The sequence below is a fragment of the Lepisosteus platostomus genome, chromosome 7 (assembly GCF_059453375.1).
Source record: "Lepisosteus platostomus isolate fLepPlt1 chromosome 7, fLepPlt1.hap1, whole genome shotgun sequence".
Lineage (NCBI taxonomy): Eukaryota > Metazoa > Chordata > Actinopteri > Semionotiformes > Lepisosteidae > Lepisosteus > Lepisosteus platostomus.
In genome coordinates this window covers 9,225,563-9,245,025 of record NC_142617.1, presented here as the reverse complement: position 1 = coordinate 9,245,025, position 19,463 = coordinate 9,225,563, and the positions used below count along the sequence as shown (strand labels likewise).

General features: G+C 37.6%; 2 protein-coding genes across 2 annotated transcripts; one reads left to right on the top strand and one right to left on the bottom strand.

Annotated features, from left to right (window-relative positions):
* Positions 1-65: 65 nt before the first annotated feature.
* On the bottom strand, positions 66-6,342 carry ddias (DNA damage-induced apoptosis suppressor). The gene is made up of 4 exons (XM_088639084.1): positions 6,042-6,342; positions 5,796-5,957; positions 5,011-5,116; positions 66-4,643 (listed from the first exon to the last, which is right to left on the bottom strand). The coding sequence occupies exons 1-4, from the start codon at positions 6,152-6,154 to the stop codon at positions 2,079-2,081; spliced, it is 2,946 nt and encodes a 981-aa protein (XP_088495210.1). The 5' UTR covers positions 6,155-6,342; the 3' UTR covers positions 66-2,078.
* A 155-nt stretch (positions 6,343-6,497) lies between these two features.
* Positions 6,498-19,426, top strand: prcp (prolylcarboxypeptidase (angiotensinase C)). The gene is made up of 9 exons (XM_088639083.1): positions 6,498-7,125; positions 10,555-10,695; positions 11,824-11,925; positions 12,505-12,686; positions 13,024-13,181; positions 13,611-13,783; positions 14,740-14,904; positions 15,335-15,522; positions 16,850-19,426. Exons 1-9 carry the CDS (start codon positions 6,943-6,945, stop codon positions 17,073-17,075), a joined length of 1,518 nt encoding a protein of 505 aa, XP_088495209.1. The 5' UTR covers positions 6,498-6,942; the 3' UTR covers positions 17,076-19,426.
* The last annotated feature ends 37 nt before the right edge of the window (positions 19,427-19,463 follow it).

Below are 19,463 nucleotides of genomic sequence, written 5' to 3'. Positions count from 1 at the left end.
TCTTTTCAATTGCTATTAAAAAGCAATTTATTCTGCACATACTAATCATACACACAAGGGAGAAATTGAGAATACATATTTTTAATCTTCATTCACAATACAAAAATGGGCTGTATTTAACAACTATATACACTGTTTAATAAAAACATGATAACGCAGCCAACAGTAGATTTAATTTTTAAAAAACAATACTTTGCAAAACAGTTAACATTAATAAGCAGTAATGATAACCTCTACTTTTCAGGTGTTTCTTTTTTAATATTTAATCTTTCATATATTACTTGGCCTCTTGCTGTAGATGGTTTTATTTCTAGTGCATTATATCAAAGCTTTGTGTATCAGAAGAAAGAGCTTGTAACTTAAAACAATTTCTTGGCCCAAGTTTAGGCTTTCTTTCAACAATGCAAAAGAGACCAACCCCAGAGCAGGGCCATCAGAATGTCATTTCTAAAACACTTTGGCACAGTTTCTTTCCAGGCTAGGTTGCAGACAGAGCTGGAAAAATAACAGTAACTCCTTGTTCAGGGAAGCTGCACGAAACTGAATCATTAAGGTTACTTCTCTTTGGTTAGTTTCCTCTTGAAAATGTAAGCGTAAGTTTCAGATACCTGTACGCTTATACCTTCAAACCTATTTACTTCACTTGCAGCTAAAATACCAAAGACTCTTTTAGAGCTCTTCAGTTGCAATTAAACCCAGTAAGATATTGCTGTGGGGTGGGGCAGGGGCTGAGAAATTTTGAAATCAGGTCTTGAGGACAGATATTCTACAATTACAATCTAAAAGCACAACAATATGCCACTTTTTTTAGTAAATACTGATTATTGTCATCCTTTTTAATATTTAGTAGCAGCAGAAGAAGCAAACAGTGATACAAAAACAAATGTTTATTCAAATAGAACGACTGATTAATGTAGTAATTATGTTGACAAAAATATACAAAATACTATACAAATTCTAATATTTATATAAACATATACAGTAACAGTTCTTTTTATGCTTTCACAATTAATGCTACAGGAGCAAAACCCAAGAAATTAGAAACACCTGTCAGCCATTTGTCCCAATACTCATGCTCACCTGAAACAGGGAGACTGAACACAACAAATCACATTATTTTAACATAGCTAAATATGTATGCAAAATAATACCCAGAAAGAAAAGCTGAAATCCTATATTTCGGCCTCATATTAATCTTTCAACCTGAAATACAAATTTCATTAGTATACATCAAAAATGATTTTTAGATTTCACTTGACTATCCGAATAATAATGCTGTTTACTGAAGCACATACCATGAATGAAGTATGAAATACATGCTTTTTCACAATATATGCAACTCTAGGAGAAGCTGGACATGCTTAATTTCAGAGCACTGAAATGTTCCAGCCAGGTTCTTAACTGAAGTTGATGTAACTGAATGTTAAGTTTCTGTACTAGTGCCTAGATTCACAATGCACTATTGCACCTGGCAAGCAATTATATACCAGGGGTATCCGTATAATTCTTTCAAAACAAGAAAACGGGACATAACACACTTTTTGTACCAAATGTAAAAGTTCAATACAGTGAAGAATTTGGTTAGAATTAGATCTTGGCAAATAGCAGTCATAGATTGAACTCTGAGTGTGTGAATCCAGTAACAATTTTATCAAAGGTAAGTTGGTGGAATGAAAAATATAACTCCCCAAACTGTGCTTGAATCACTCTCACTGGCTTGCCATACATACAATTGCATGAATGCCTCTGAGCTAAGGTAAGCAAAATTGCCATAGTGAGTTACAGAAATACCTTTCACTTACACATGCATTAACACTTCTGTGCCGTTAATAAAAATAATAAAACTTTTATAATCTGCATAGCCACTGTGTGCAATTTATAAAAGCCAAGAGGATGAAAAGTAATACATGTGAGGAACAATTTGTAGTTACAAATCATTGATAAACTGTTGGAAAAAAATAAGACTGGATTAAGAGGCTGTCACCTACTCCCTGTGCTATAAAGGAGCAAAATCCAAATTCAGACCCCTAAAAAACCCAATTTCTTGCCGTTTCATTAAGATTTCTTAGTTTTTGGTCTCAACAGAAGGAAGAACCTGTAGAATCAGAAAAGAGGTCCTGTGACCAGTTACCAGTCATACTGTCATGGCCATCAGACAGAGTATTGCTGACTGTATCACAGGAGAATCTCTCTTTGACTTCAGTATCCATACTTATCTGAAAACCATCCACATTAGATGCACCCTTTCTCTCTCTATTTGAGTCTCCATATGTCAGAGACCAATCTTTTCTTGGACTCGATGAAATCTGTATTGATTTTAACTTGTTACATTTAACAGCTTCTTTAATCGTTTTGAGTTTGTTCAGCGCCTTTTCATTTTTTTCACCTTTTGAAGGTATTTTCCTAAGATGAGCAGAGTTGTACAAATTTCTCTTGCAGTTATAATTTCCCTTAAATTGATGTCCTCTGGAGTTCCTGGTCAATCTCTGAAGTCTGAACATACATGAAACTTTGGTCACAGAAGAAGGGATCAATTCTTCTGCACCACTGTCACATACTCCAGAGAAATATTTTGTGCTCTTGCACTCTATTCCAAAATCAGTTTGCAAACTGCTTTGCCCATGCTCTTTCAGAAGCTGTCGAGTCAGTAAGTTACTTCTGGTTTCATAATGACTAAGGTGGTTGGGTTCACAAATATGAAATATCTTTGGGATTTGCTGCAAAGAGGCTAGCTGCCTTGAAATAGGAGTTGACTGGGAAGAGGGTACAAAATCTTGAGACACTGAAAATTCTGAATCTGTATTGTGAAATCCACTAGTGAGCATTCCCTTCGGATCCTGAAAAGAAGGGCACTCCGACGCCCGTGGAACACCATGATCCATCACATGAGCATGTTCTTTAACACAAAGAGATGACTGCAGCGGCATAATGTTCAATGGCGTGCTCACCCCCTCCTCTGTATTGATGCTATTGTGACTGCTGCTAAACAGATCAGCAGATGCATTGTAAACATCTTCAGTGTTGCTGTAATTGTTTTGCATTGGGTGTTCTTTTCTTGCACTGTCCCAATTACGGACACTGGTAACATAAATTCCAAGTTCATCTTCTTTGGTGCAATCAGTGCTGCGATTCGATTTGTTTTTCTCTTTAATTACAACATCAAGACTGTTCAAATCTATGGAATTATCCTGAGTGCATTTTGCCTGACACTTTCTTGAAACTGATTCAGAATTAGCATTTGAACACCCTTCCCACTGTGGAATATTGTTCTGATCACAGGACTCCCACATAATTACAGACCTTGGTATTCTGGAACCCATTTTACAAAACGACACACTAGTCTCTTTCTTTTCACCGACTCCTGAGTCACAGGAGATCCGCATATTAAGAGCGGATTCCGATTCTCCTCTGGCATAATGCACAAGCCCTTTTAACGCTTCATTTTCTTTCCTGTTCATTACATTTGCATATAAATTGCAGTTCTCTTTATTGTACACCTCAGGAGGATTCCGGAAAGAAATGGATGAATGGCCCCCATACACTCCCGCTGTGAATTCTGTTGTAGTCAGATCGGATGTAGATTCTTGGGTAGGAATCTTGAAGTTTGGAGAAGATTCTGGAATGTTGACGTTATCTGCTCCATGCAAATTTATAGACTTGTGCATCTCAGCAGAAGAAGAGGCCTTCTGTGACTTTTGACTGTTATTTAAAGCCTCTTGAACAGCATTCAACGCTGTCTCATCAGGTTCTCTTTCTACTTTACCAATGAACTCACTTAGACTTTCTGAGAATGGAAGTTCTTTCCATGCTAAAGAATTATAGTTGTTTTCTTTAGTCAAAGATGATTTCCCTTGCGAAAAAGATACACCGTCATTTCTTTCAGAAAATGCAGCTCTCCACGTCTCATTCAGACAAGGGTCTGTACATTCATCCTGCACATTTAACCGGCTTTCCTCAGGGTACAACACCGGCAACATACTTAGTAATGACCTGGGAGTGTCTGACAGAGATGACACTCTACTCTGAAAGTCACTTCCAAAGGCTTTCTCAGCGTTTATCCTTTCTCTTGACTCATTCAAGGCAGAGTTACATTGATACCTTTCTAAAGAAGTTTCTTCTCTCGTCATACTCTCATCTCCACTTCTCTCACCTTTGTATGGGGTAAAACAATGTGAAGACACATGCTGAAGGGATGCACCATTGGAAATGCACTGGTATTTGTGGGATTCTAGAGACCTCCTGCCCCATTCTGAACGGCTGCTTGAGTCTTGGCTGAGTTCTTCTGCGGATGAAGTGATTAGTCCAGGTGATTGCTGCCAAGGTCCTATGGCATTTCCTCCACTGCTCCATTGTGTACATGATTGCCCACTGTGTGCCAATGAACATTCCAAGGTGTTTAACTCCACAGTGACGTCCTGCTCCACAGCTGTAGGGCCCCCAGGTTGCTGTGACACATTGGGAAAGTTTGTAACATGAACTGCTTGTAGCAGTTTCTTCAAGTAGGTTATCACAGTGCAACCAACAATAGCTGCATTAGGCAAAGCAATCTGGCAGGCAACAAACTGACCAGAGTACTGGCTGCATGAGGTCTGAACCAGGCCTTCACCAAATGAGGAGTGTTTTCTGGATTGGACACTGGACAACTGTTAAAATAAAGATCATGCTCATCAGAAACATGCTTAAAATACATCTATAGGTACATATTATTATCTTAAAAGTAACCCTCAGAAACAAATTAATGGAAATTTACATGCTAGTATACTAGAAGACTGACTTAAAGTGCAGTGTGGTCCCTTCTTTTAATGTTGGTCCTGCTGAGGTTTTAACAAATCAGCCATTCACTAAACATTTTTTAGTCAGCCTTTTACTTTTAATGGGAATGGCTCAAATGCAATTACTATATTTCAAAAGCTGTTCTTGAATTTCTGAAAATAGTTTCTCGATATTTTAGTGTAATATTCTCGTTTTCAATCAAATGTCCAGTCAGATATTTCAATATTTTAAAGCTACCTTAATTCCAAATATGAAATGTCTTCCAACAAAGCAATCTTTCACTGCCTGGATTAAGAGTGTGTGCACCATATCACCAGCATCCTTCTTTAAATCCTCCATAAATCTATGAAAACAGAAAAGGTAAACATGGTTTATCATCCTTTTAGGCATACATATCTGATTTCACAGTATCTACATCATACATACAATTTATTCTTAATGCAAACACCTCTACTACAAGTATCACTTCAAACGCAACAGTAACATAAAATAGAGTTTGTGTCTAATATGTATCCAACTATAAATAAAAATAAAACAAAACATTTGTATTGATGCTCCTAATATGGAACGGAATGAAGTTCTGATCTAACGCTAGGTCATATTAAATGCATAATTTCAAAAACAGGGAGAGATTTACATTTTTTTGTAAATTAGGGTAGCCAGACACATTAGAATTGCTAATTATTAAAGATATGTAGGACTAGACCCTTAAGGATCTTGTAGGCAGAGAGCTTATACTTAAATACATTTCTAAATTTCAATGGGTGCCAAAACTTAAAAGTGTAAACACAAGTGTATTATGATGCATATGTTAATGTTTAAGCATCCTAACAACTGTACCTTGAATAAGCTGTACGGTTTGGTTTAAGAATTAGGAAAGCAAGCAAAAATCCCATTAATTTAGTAATTATTTACATTCAGTAAATAATGAATAAAGGCACCAATATTCTAGCATTTGTCTTAGATAACAAAGACGTCAGTACTGTATTGTTAATTAAAAAGACAATGGGTAAAAATTGTACCTATGAAGAATTCCAGCAGAAACACCAAAGTAAGGATCCAGACAGCTGCCGAATACTGCTACTCCAAATATATCACTGTTTCTTGCGACACCGAAAGATAGCCTGTACCTATACTTGACATCGTCAGCTCCACAGGTGAAACCACACTTCTTGCAAATACATCTGTGAAATGAAGATAAAAACAATGATTTGCCATCGTAACATTATTTTTCATTTGACACCTCTCATCATTATTTTCATTCTTACCCAGACTTATTTATGAACAACCTGGACACGCAGTTCTGACAACACGGATACAAAATACAAGGATCTTGGAGAGACAACACGGAACCACTGATCAAGACCCTTCTCGGAGGCATGTGGTCTTGAAAGAGATATCACATTTAAAAGAAAAGTACATGTGTAAAATGAGTGAAAATTAAGTGACGTCTGTAGTGAAACGCATAATCCCATGTCTATTACAAAACCACCAAAAAGATTTGTTAGCGTTTTTTTTCAAATTTCCCCCAATAAACACTGTAACAACCAATCAGAACTTCTCAATGAATACTAGACAAACCAAATTACGATAGGTGGTAGAACCAATCATAATTCGATCTAACGAAAAAAAGGGGCGGAGTGTAACCTTGGCAACTAAAACTGTACTTTTCGACAGACGTAAAATGCTCGTTGAAGGCGACATCTGTTGTGACCGTGTAATGACGCAAGTTTAGTATTTGGAATTGATGCACAACTGAGTTGACATGCTTTCATATTATTTTTAATGTCTGCTATATAATTCTTTATTTAGTGTATCGTAAGCGGTTTAACATACACTAGGACAGATATTTTTTAGCATTTCTTTTGTGTAAAAAATAACTTTAACGTTATACAGAGAAACTCTGAATTGAGTAATAATGAACACAGTGAACACATAGCTAATTGTCTCCGAATTCCCAGAATTGCTATATTACTCGTACTGATTTAAGTCCCCCACCCCCGACTTTACTAAGGTTAACCACATCTCGTTAGTGATGCCGAGTTTCTTTTCCTTCCTCTTTTTAAACTCTAGCTGTCTCTGTCGTCTTCTACAGATAAACCAGGAAGTCTTTTGCGCTGTGATTAGGTCCTACTGCTTCTACGCTTCACTCCGGTTTTTCTATGGATCATGGCATCTCATTTTAACGCAGTCATAAGACTTAATGTCACTAGTTTCCTTGCTGTAGGTCTAATTTGTTTTCACGTAATTTCTGCTTTTAAATCACCGCTTTTATCCAGAAGAGGGGTTGTCTCAAATCCTGAAACACGGACAAACCTAATTAATTATAAAACCTACTATTTTGAACAGAAGGTAAGTACAGTATTCCGTCACTCTCGGTGACCATGAACTGTATATGGCCAACCTGACTTGTGTGTGTGTATGAAGTTAAAGCTGTTTTTTTATGTGTGTAATGTAGTCTAATATAAAATATTTTAATGTAGATGTACAAGTATTGCATTAGTTATCTGGATTGCTTTTCGCTAAAGTGGGTGACCTGTCTTCAACTGTTTTTGTGCAGCCGCATTTCATTAATTTAAATGTTAAATTAGATTTAATTAGATTTTGTTAACTTATTAAAGTAAACAGCAACATAAACCTGTGCTTAAAAGATGACTAATTACTTGATTATACCGGTTTTGCTCATTTTGGAAATGACAATCTACCTTTAAATATTTGCAGTTTTATTGCTCCATTTTGTTAGTTTTCTGTTGGTTACAAATAACATATCTCTGTTGAAATGTATGCATTATCATTGCAATTTACTGTATGTGCTTCACTGAAATGTAACTTCAAGTGCATGAACTCCGTGGAGATTTGACTAATCAGAAAGAGAAGACGCATTCTTACAGCAAACTTTTTAAATTACATTTTAATTTGTCGGAGAGTTGCGTAATTAAATCACTGAGACTCCGGAAGGTGATCTGTATGCCTGCTGTAACTATTTCTAAATGGAATTATGAAAATTTTGGTAGATTTTTTACTTTTGAGGGAAAGTATGACGGTAAATTGTTTGCGCAGCTCATTAGTAACTGCTGACATTAACAGGATTTCCTCTAGTATTCTATTTACTACTGCATAAACAAAAGCTGCGCTGATGACTTTTGCATACAATATATTTCCGTTTTGCCTTCACTGTGTGGAAGTACAAAACTATTAAACAGCTTCTGGCTGTGCTGCTGTTCGCAAAATAACATCCGAGCTTGCAACTTGACGAAATAGGTCCTGCACAGGGTGTGTATTCAACTTTCCTGAAAAACTACCCAATGTGGTCAGCATCGTTTTTAGTTGTGCATTTCCTGAAGGAAACGCCTGGAATCACTGTCGCCTGCAAATCACTGACACGAAGGTAGTTTTGAATATGTGCTTATTTTTTTTCCAACATGCTCCCACATTGAGGCACAAATCGTCTATTTATCACTATCGTTTGCAAAAGAGAATTGCATTTGTAACTTGCGGACAAATAGCGTGTGGTCAGGTGACGTTAACTATATAGCCGAACTTAGTCATGTGCTCATCACAAGACACTGTTTCAGCATCGGTTCTTCATAGATCTGTGCTGGTTCAGCAGTCTACAGGAAGTCTGCAGTCGATACATTTTGAAATCACTTCAAACCACTTGAAAGACCTGAAATATTGACAGTAGACTATATATCTCCATACTGTAGATTGTTGCTGTGCCTGCTCCATTTTTTTTGCACGCAAATAGCAATGCGCTCCTTGTCTGATCGTTAAATAAATATGATCGACTTCTAAAGAGTCCCACATGCCCGGTCGTTCAGTCACATAAAAGGCTGTCATATGATACTGTATCACTCCCGGAGGAATTATTCGATTTCCTTAGGGTCTCAATTTCTTAAGAATTATTTGTCAGGACTTCATTTGTGACATGTACAGAAAAACACATCAGTGTGCTGTGCTTCTGTGGACTGGGGTGCCTAGACTCTGGAAAGAATAAGTAGTCTAGCAGTTGTGTGTGTAGAGGAAATCCTGAAACCTGCTTCTGTATCCAGGAGGGAAAAAACTACAGGAAATCCTTTTATAGCTTCAGAATTAACTTGTAGTAATCTCCTCTATTGAAATGCACGCTACTATGTACTGTTAACTTTTTGTCTTAGAGTGTTTAGGAAGGTAAATATTCTGTATTTTACGCGACCTTGGTTTCACATGAGACGTGCAAAATTTGATTAAAAGCCCCGTCTAGCCTGTTTTTTTTCAGCACTAGAAAAGAGTCATCTCAAAGTCTACAGAAGTTTTTTTCGGACCATATATAGCGATTGGATTTAAAGGGGTTGCATTACTTTTACATGGATCACGTGTTGTCAGTTAAACAGGTTGTTGTAGGGTTCAAAGTAGCAGTCAAAGGGTTCAAAGTAACGTTTGTGTTTTCTTAAGAATTATTAAGATGTATTATTCTATGGAGCCACAAGGGGGCAATGTTTAACTCTTTCCGTTTTGGATCTGTGTTACTGTATAGAAGTTAATGCACTGGACCTTAGTGCTTAAAAAAGAAAATGTTTTAACACCTCTCAGTAGAATTTATGTGTCTTCTTTTAATGACGTTTATATGTAAATAAATATACCTCTGGGCGTTTCTTGTATATAAAAGGCCATCTAATCAAATAATAATTTCAGTACTTTAAGGTTCACTTGTTGCAGATTGACAAAAGGTGGCGCTGTCTTCGTTTCTCCAATACGGATTTTAATTTGGCGTGAACGCAGGGTTACTATCACGTATAAAAGGATTATGTACTTGAACAGTAGACTGAAACTTCGCTCCGCATGAATTATTATGAATACATTATTTTAAATGCAAATTCCTCTGTTTTTCACGTGTAAAAAATGTGTAGAATTTTTGTTTGGAATTGTAATTTGTAATGGTGATTCTTGGCCTTTCAAAGTCAAAAGAGAAGAGTACTTCATTTTTTTCCCCAGGTTATACAGTATATTTGAGTAATTTCATGAACATTTTATTGACATACCTTTTGCCATGTTACTACTGCTTGATATAAAAGAAAAATATGGTTGACATAGGTTAGAAGTGTTTGCATTTTCAACAGGCTACTTCTGATGGAATCCATAGTTTTGCTGACACAATAGAAAGAGTGGTGAAGGCTTTGGAAAAAATGACTGCTTTTCTGTCCGAGAATCTTTTTTTTTTTTTTACGGATAATATGCTGGTATTATGTAAGCAGCAGAGAAGAAGGGGGGGGAAACGTTCAGTGAAGGTTATTGGGTGGGTTTCAAGTAGGGAACATCTCCTTTGTAGCACACAGCGGTGGTGTTTCGGTTGGTCCTCTGTAAAGTTATCTGCGGTTTTCATTCCAAATGGGGGAGAGTGCAGAGAAAAAGGAAGGGCACTCAATAAGCACTGATGGTTAATGAAAGGATATCACAGAGCTCTGCTAAACTGGAACTAATTTGGCATCCCTGAAACTGGCTCTGGATTTTAATACAAATTGAGGCTAATTATCCTCACACACAACCACGGGGCTGTCTTTTCAGAACGGGGCAATGGCACAGGGCCAGGTTGCTTATATTTTGACGACACCCCCAGATTTGCGCTGTATCCCTTGCAGGTGGTCATACATCGCACTCTCAAAACCTTTCCTCTCCACCCCTCGATGCTAGCTCCACGTTGGCTTGACGTGCAAATCCGCTGAAAGGCAGTAAGTGTGAGAAATGAAATGCAGAAATGACTAACGCGTTTCTGTTTGGTCATTGGTGTTTCCTTTATTACAGATTGATCACTTTGGCTTCGTTGAAGATGCAACATTCAAGCAGAGGTACCTAGTAGCTGACCAGCATAGGCATAAAGATGGCAGCCCAATCCTGTTTTACACTGGAAATGAAGGAGACATCACCTGGTTCTGCAACAATACAGTAATGATTCTTTCTTTTGGTCTACACTGTATTGGTAGTATTTGGTGTACACTGTAGATAACTATGACTGTTTGCCATGGATGTGAACATGATCAAATCTAAAATCATACAGTAGGTACAGTATTTTAAGCACTGCTTTGACTTTGGAGAGTATTTGCTTGAATTTGGTAATGTAGTAGTTAAACAATCTGGTCATCTAATGATTTAGATTGCCATGAAATTTCAGAGAAGAAAAATATATTTCTATATTCTATATTTCCTGTTATATAGATTGTTTACAATATCAAACCATTCATAATATGTTGGAGCCATTTTCTCATGGCTTTCTTACTGGTCACCAAGAGAATACCCAACATTTCGCTCTATTCTAATGAGAGAAATGATTGTTTTCATCCCAAGAGACCCCAGAAAACATTAAACGTAGGCAGTGATGCACTTCAACCACTACTGACCTGGGTGATGTGCAGTATCCATTACAGTATATATACGATATAGTATCTAGAGAAAATTTCACTTTTTTTTTTTGTTATGGATGAAGTGTATGGAGGCCAGACTGTAGAAATCCAAAGTGTAATTTTCCCAGTAAACAAGATTAACATTCCTACTCTTGTGGACTGCTCCATAGGCTCTTTAATGGCGTGGATGAGTTTAATGCCTCATCCAAATGGCAGCTCCTCTTACAGCACTGTCCCTGGTCACCATGCTGGGACTGGTTTACCCCTGAGAGAAGACTGCCCACTAGTAATCCATGAAAAGTTCTTAGAGCTGTAACTTGGTTGTCTCTGTATGGACCAGCCCTGACCTGGCTAATGAGATCAGTTTACAAGGAGATAATGCTGCGGTCAAATGCTAGGAGAAAGTGTGTTCAGCCTAAACATGTTTAAATTTCTGTTTCTGGGGATCCACGTCCTGCAAAAGAACATGCTGAGGTTAATTCCATCAACCGAGAATAAAATAAGTGTTTCAGAATAACACAGTTTGGAATTAACCTCTGCTTGCGCCTGTAAATCCTTTTGCATTGTAAATATGCTCAAAGCTCTTTTCAGGAAACATTTCTTGATGGTGAGTAAATGTGATTGAGTCCATTGTTGAGCAAATAGAAAGTAATGACTTTTCTTTTATCTATAGGGTTTCATGTGGGACGTAGCTGAGGAGCTTGGTGCAATGCTAGTGTTTGCAGAACACAGATACTATGGAGAGTCCTTACCATTTGGAGACCAGTCATATAGTGTGAGTATGTTATGGTTTGTTATATCTGTACTGACCATCCCACTGTTGCACTGCGGAGCATGCTATATATATTTTTTTAGCAATCGGGGTCTGGATAAGATTTTCTCAGTCCTCTGCCTGGATTATTTTTTCAGAAAGATTTCGGCTGCAGCCTTCTTCACTGCACTTAGCTGTCTGTGTGACTTAATGAGCGAAAAAGCAAATGGTATAGAAATAAATTTGAGCAATGTTCCAAAAATTCTTGATTTCTGTGATTTTCCCATTCATTGTAGTTTTACATATTATTTCTGGAAAATAAGGACTTGAAAAGTCACAAAATCATTCCAGTTGTACTAAGGATTTAATCATATGTAGGCATTTTGGGATAATAGGCCATTGATGGGTTTAGTGAGACAACACTTCTGTCTTTCTTCCACTTTCCCATTGTTCATCAATTCATAAAGTTCGGCAGTGATATGAATTTCAAGAGCAAGTTAAAGGAGAGGTAGTTTTAAGATGCGTTATACTTGTTCAATAATTTTTTCTGATTGATAATTTTTGTTTCACTCCATTCCTCCTGTATGATCTTTTTGCCCACAGGATCCAAAATATCTGAACTATTTGACCTCGGAGCAAGCTTTGGCCGATTTTGCCGTGCTCATTGAAGAACTGAAGAAGACTGTGCCAGGTGCCCAGCAAAGCCCTGTAATTGCTCTTGGAGGCTCCTATGGAGGAATGCTGGCTGCTTGGTTAAGAATGAAGTATCCACATGTAGTTGTGGGGTGAGTCCTTTTAGGATTTTAAAAGCACACTGTAACCCGTTTCTTGAAAGGTAGTGTTTTTTAAGTTGCATAACATTTAACGCGTGCTTTCAGAGTTGCAAACACTGTGGATGTCATTGTCCAGACTTTGCGGAAAAATTAGGTCTTTAATTTTATCTCCAGTCTCTCTTTCTCATCCCCAAAGTGCCCTCACGTGCAAAACTGATTTAAGATTTTGTTTAGCTTGTACCTTCCATCTGGCCGCTGGCCAGACGTCCAAACTTGTAGCGGTGAAAGAATCCATTGGAGGCAGCAGAGATGGAGGAGGAGCAGTAAGACATCTGCCACTTTGTTTCAGTGCCCTGGCCTCGTCTGCTCCAATATGGCAATTCCCAGGCCTGGTGCCATGTGGTGTTTTCTACAAGATCGTGACTGATGATTTCTCCAAGAGTGGGAGTGGCTGTTCGGAAAGCATCAGGAGATCATGGAAGGCAATTGATAATGTGACATCGACAGGTAGGGCTTTTTTCCTCCTTTGCTGGCTGTGATCTGGGCAGAACAATTCACAGTTTCCAGGACTTGATAGAGCTTCAGGACGGGTGTCCCTCTTTGTATTTCTGCGCTGTTGGAAGTTAGGGAGGACAGGATACCTTATATAATCCTGAAAAAAAATAAGACTTTGTCTATGTACAGTATTTGTAAAATGCTAACTTTATAAATAACAGCCCATCAAAATAAAACTTTTTTTTAAAGTTAATATAAAACATTTTAGAATATCACAAAGTGCATCATTGGTCCCCCCCCCCATATAGAATAATCTTACTGATATTTATTTTTTTGTTCATTAAGGCTGCCTTTATGGTAATGAAGCTGATCTGAAGATATTTTAGTCTACTCTTGATTTTTATGGTTGCCTTCTCAAATGCTGTTTGTTTTTCTTCTCAGAGGAAGGTCTGCAGTGGCTCTCCAGTGAATTTAGACTCTGCACTCCGCTCAAGAAGAAGGAGGATGCCATGGCTGTTAAGAGCTGGCTGCAAGAAACCTGGGTCAATCTGGCAATGGTCGATTATCCGTATGAAGCCAACTTCCTTCAGCCCCTGCCAGCATGGCCAATTAAGGTAACAGGAAAAAGGAAAGGGAAAAAAAAATAAAAGTAAAAATAGAAAGCTACTACGTGTAGCTGGTTTTAGATCTCCTTCGCTGAAAAGGTCAAAGGTGGATAGTATATGAATATATACAAATGCGTTAACTTACATAACAAAATAATGACTCATTCGTTATTATTTTAGTAGATTTGGGGATTTGGTCCAATTGCAAAGCCTTTTGATCTCTGTGGGTTGTAGTATTTATATACTTAAAACTGGTCTCAAACTGATACCTGAACTGTACAGTATTATTACTTTTTCGGAATATCTCCTCAATCTTTCACTTTTTTTTTCCCCTTAGTCCGACAATCCTAATGAATAGCTTCAGGAAAGACAAACGCAAAATGGTAATTTTCAGCTGTTTGGCTTGGTGCCGGTAATGTATGCGACCCCTATGGGTGGTATAAGCGGTTTAGGCAGTAGCCGTAAAGAGGAGCTTTTTAATGACAAAGCTAATGTGATTATCTTAGTGACTGTGAGAGGAGGTATTGAGGGCTTACGGGCTAGAAATGTGTTGGCAGAGCTGAATGTATCAGTCTAATCCCATCTGAAAAGTAGGTGGAAGATGCTTTGGAGAGCAGTTGCATTTTTTTCATGGTGTAAATTGCTGGTCTCCAGTGGTAGAGCATGTTTGTAGCTGTACTCAGGCATTGGCCTCCTCCTTCAGTCACACACAAAAGCACTGTGGAGAAAACCTGTGCAGATAAAGTATCCTTGCCAACTTCAGGAATCCCCTTGAGACCGTGAAGCATTAAAAAATGCAGTTGTCTCTGCAACTTTTTGCAGAGACGTCATATAAAAGATTAAATATACTGTCTGAAAATGTTACCAACACAAGAGGTGACCAATCCGTGGGTGTTTTTTTTTCCCTTTCTGATCTGTTTTAACGAGCTGTGTTTTTTTTTGTGGCTCCTCATATTTGCACTTAGGTTGTCTGCCAGTATCTTAAGGATCCATCTCTGCCAGACACAGCTTTGCTGCAGGGTATTTTCCAAGCCGTGAATGTGTACTACAACCATACGGGAAATACCCAGTGTCTCAATACTTCACAGACTGCCACGGGAAATTTGGGTTATATTGGCTGGTATTATCAGGTACTGACTAATTTCAACATCAATTCATGCTTTCAACATATAATTTGTGTAAAATTCAAAACACATTCTCCATGTAGATAAACCTCGAACAAATGTATTATCATTTGTTAGTAATAACAATCAACGTTTTCAAGATCATTTTTTGGTTGATGGAAACACAACTTTAAATGAAGTTGTTTTTCTTAGAATTCATAACATTGAGCACACCCTGATTGTGGCAAAAAGGCTTTAAGCACCTACAGTCATTTGTTTTAATTCATGTTTTCTCAAATATGTTCTATTAAAATCTCTGCTTGAAATCAGCCCTTTGAGTATTCTAAAAAAAAGTCTAATGCAAGATTTACAATGTCTGTAGTTACATTTTGCTTTCTTTAATTGACAGTTTTATTAACTGCAAGAAATGTTAAGCTGTTATCTGAACACTCCTCAGGCCTGCACAGAGATGGTGATGCCCATGTGCTCCGATGGTGTCAACGACATGTTTGAGGCCCAGATGTGGGATTTCCAAGCCTTCTCCGATGAGTGTTATGGGCAGTTTGGGGTGAGGCCTCGAGCCGATTGGGCCATTACTGTATATGGAGGGAAGAACATTAGCTCTCACAGCAACATTATCTTCAGGTGAATACCGAGAACACAAAACCTGTTCCCTTGCTTTTCACACATGTTCTAGTGGACCTTGCAAACTCTTCTTCAGCTGGCAATCCTCTGAGGCCCATAAGCGTGAATTATGATGTTGATCTACACAGGAGGATGGCCCAAGATATGTACATGTAGCTACTATTGTAGTATTTCTGTATCCCGAAGCCTGGCTTTGCAATACTAAGACAGACTGAACTGTGTAAAATTATCGGTATGCATACTAAGGAAAAAAAATGTTGCTTAGCATTTGTTCTACTCTTGAATGACTGGAATATAAACTTTGTTTTTAAATCTTCCTTTTCTGATTTTATTTTCTTCCTTTTGCCCCCCCAGCAGTGGGCACAATTTTTACCCACTTGGGATGTGTGTGTGTGGAGGGGGTGGGGGGTTAGTGTTCTTTTCACAATGAAAGCTTGAAAACGAATGCTAAAAAAGCTCCTTGAAAAGCAGTGGCTTTCTATTGTGAATTAGGAAGATTTAACAGGAGTTTTTTGGCCTGGCATATTCCTTTGATTGGCTCAAAGCCTGCTGCATTCATTTACCACTGTTTGTTGTTATGCTGCTTTGGTCCCAGCAGGGCAGGGGCTTCATGTTAAGTTCTGGACGGAAGAATTCACCCAAGCCTAATATTTTCCGGTATACACATTTAAGTTTAAAAAAAAAAATCAGAAGCGCTGACTAAAAATACAATGTTGTTATTATTAACAATCCATGAGTAGAGGTCAGTTCTATGTTGAAAAGTAACAATTAAGAAGCCAAATTCATTTTGGCCGTGGACCCTTGTGAACTGAAGAAGCCTCCGCAGCTGAAATGTTTTTTTTTTTTATTCGTGCCTCGCTGGCTGACACAACTCTCTGCTCTCACTTTTTTTATTAGACTTCCTTGTGAAGCTCAACCTTTACAGTTTCCTGAATATGAAATGTTTTCTACGTAAATACAAAGTGCATGTTTATCATGAGTACATTATGTAATGAATTCCATGTACTATTAATACAGGTTATACATCATGCCATGTTAAAGCACATGAAGAAAGGATAGTTGTTTCCAGTGCTGTCTGATAACTGGGAACATTTTGTGTGGAATTCTGTAACTAATCTGAAGTTTTAGATGCCAAATGTTAGGTCTAGGGATGTGTATTTTGATTAAACATCATTGATTGCTACCAATGGAAAGCTCATTTTTATGACTGGTTAAAATGTGCTTCTTCACTGAAACCACCCACCTGCCATGTGATCGCTAGTTAGACTTCAGCGATGTTAAACTGTAATACTGTCCCGCCTTACTTGAGAATGTCTTTGTTTTTCAGCAATGGAGGCCTAGATCCCTGGTCAGGTGGTGGGGTGACTCAGAAGATCTCGGGATCGCTGGTGGTCATTATGATTCCAGAAGGGGCTCATCACTTGGACTTGCGTTATAACAATGCCTACGATCCGCAATCTGTGCTAAATGCTCGTGACTTGGAGGTGCAATATATGAAGAAGTGGATAAAAGAAGCAGCAGATTCCAAATCGCCCAGTAATCACCTGCCTTAGGGTTATTAGAACTTAGCTTTGCAGTCTCAGGTCTATGTAATGCTGTGTTGGTTTTGACTTAAGTAAAGGTCTCAAATATCTGTTGGAAACAAAAGCACAGAGTTGCAGTCTTAAGAAGGGAACAACAGTGTGGCACAGTCATACTTGAAATTAATTTGCTTTCATGTTGGTGTTTGTAAATGCATAGATTTCACATGTGTTCAAGTCCGGACCTACACCCCTTACCAAAATGTCACCTGTAAAACAATGATTTGGACAAATTTTCTGTATAAAACTTCCTTTGTATAAGAAGGTGTAACACTGTGATGTGTTACAGTTAAAAGCACAGCCATACCGTCCTAATCTGTTTTCTCTTCTTCAAGGGTTTATCTTTCAATAGGATTTCTTTTCTGAACATTTCTTGATTGCACTTGTACTCTTTTGTGGTTCCTTTTAAAGAGACCGTTATAGCATATGTAGGGAATTGGAGTTGTCATGACTATTATTTGTAGGTTTTGCAGGCTACTTTGTAGTGTTTGTAGTTGTATACTGGCAAACTCCTTTGCTAATAGTATATTTAAAATATCTATTTCTACTACTAGTGTAAAGCACCGAGTTGTGTTAAATGTCTGAAGAACCTCAAGATAATCAAGGATGGAGAATCATAGTCAAGACATTATGTACTCGTGGATCTACTATGACGGTTAAGATGTCATCATGCATGTTTTCTATAATCTTTTGTTTGAACATTGCCCAGGGTTATGCTCATCATTAGTTTTATAGTAAATCAGGAGTCCTAAGTAATAGTCATAATGTACCCACTGGCTTTCTGTTCATGTCCTTCCATTGGCTGCCCTTTAGGCTCTAATGTTTGGTTCATGGCTGTGGTTCATCACTTACCTGCTGAGTCCTTTAGAACATCCTGGTGCCTTCAGAAGAAAGGGCTGTAGTTGTGCTGCTTACTGGCACTGACTGGAGCTTGGTAAGCTAAACTAGGTGCTCCCTTGATTTGCTGCATGGTCATTTGGAGTACCATCAAAGAAATTATGAATAAAAAGATTGTTCACAGTGTGTGAATTGCTTAGATTTACTCCTGTTCATCAGACCAAAGGGCACTTTTTTTTAAACATTGGCAGTGGTGATGGTGCCTTTGTAAGGCGTTAGACAGCCAGGATACACTTTAATTTTAAGCAAGTTAATGATAAATTCACAGCCACACAAGTCATTCGTATGCAAATAATGATGATATTGTTTTACTGAAAGGAGTTTATTGTAGTAATTTTGTACCGAGTTGAATATTTCTTAACCTCTAAATGGACAAATGCCTTCAGTTATGTTATATTTCATATTGAGATTTTTAATGAAAATTTAGAAGGGCAGGACCCTACCATTTTGTATACATTCTTTTGAGAGAATTATGCTTGAACCAAATCAGATTTGGGCAGTTTGTGCAAAAATAATTCATTCTCATTGGGGGATTATTTGCATTCACTGCAGTGCCTGTCTTCAATTGGAATTGATGCCTTTCTTCATTTGGAGTGGCTCTTTTGAGAAGGATTTATGTCTGTATAGACATCCAGAATTTCAAAGTTGAAAAAATAGCTTGCATAGAATTATACTGACTCATCCTCTTGAATGATGCTTACAACGAGTATTATTTCAGTAATGCTTCATTAGGTGTTTGTAGCAAGTCATATATTAGATGTTTTATGATTATTAATCTGTGCCTTCTAAGTATCACATTAAGCATACTGCATACTGCTTAATGTGATAATGTTAGTCATTATAGCTCACACTGGCAATACAACTATTAGTAACTGACATGTACATCTTCAAGCATCACAATAATTTTCTTTTTCAGTCTGTTGAATCCCCTTTAGAGCCATGGGAGTAAAATGCTGTGGTTTTTCGGATGCTGTTTAGGTAATTGAAATGATAAATTGTAAAGTTTTCAGACATCATTTCAAGTTCATTTATCATATTATCCTCTAATACTAAATGTGTATTGTTCTAAAAAGAGCAACACAGATTTGTTCATGTCCTCATCTTAGATGATACAGAGTACCTATAAATTGTGTACGGAAATGGCAGGATGAAATGCGGTGTGGAAAACCATTAAAATGGTCACAATTTCATATATTATTTTATATTGTTCTACAAATAAGCTATATAAGGATACCTGATACATGCCAAACTTCTTAAACTTTCTCTATGTGATTTACCTAAATCTGTGCTGTTTTTATTCATTGCATTTTTTTGTCCTTGCATTTAATTTTACTGCCTTTGTTTGAGTTTCATGATCGTGTCCTGTCATGGATTTGATTTTCTTTTCCTACCAAATAAAATTGTGGTCACACAAAGATAGTTTTGAAGATGCAGTTGTAACAGTTGTTCTTTGGAGTGCGAGAG

Bases quoted from the DNA above. Each gene is read 5' to 3' on its own strand.
- prcp (XM_088639083.1), top strand. From the start codon at position 6,943: ATGGCATCTCATTTTAACGCAGTCATAAGACTTAATGTCACTAGTTTC. The intron at 12,687-13,023 runs GTGAGTCCTTTT...ACTTTGTTTCAG, and splicing joins TATCCACATGTAGTTGTGGG to TGCCCTGGCCTCGTCTGCTC. The intron at 13,784-14,739 runs GTAACAGGAAAA...ATTTGCACTTAG, and splicing joins TGCCAGCATGGCCAATTAAG to GTTGTCTGCCAGTATCTTAA.
- ddias (XM_088639084.1), bottom strand. From the start codon at position 6,154: ATGCCTCCGAGAAGGGTCTTGATCAGTGGTTCCGTGTTGTCTCTCCAA. The intron at 5,117-5,795 runs GTACAATTTTTA...CTGTTTTCATAG, and splicing joins TCTGCTGGAATTCTTCATAG to ATTTATGGAGGATTTAAAGA. The intron at 4,644-5,010 runs GTAGCTTTAAAA...TTATTTTAACAG, and splicing joins ATTTCATATTTGGAATTAAG to TTGTCCAGTGTCCAATCCAG.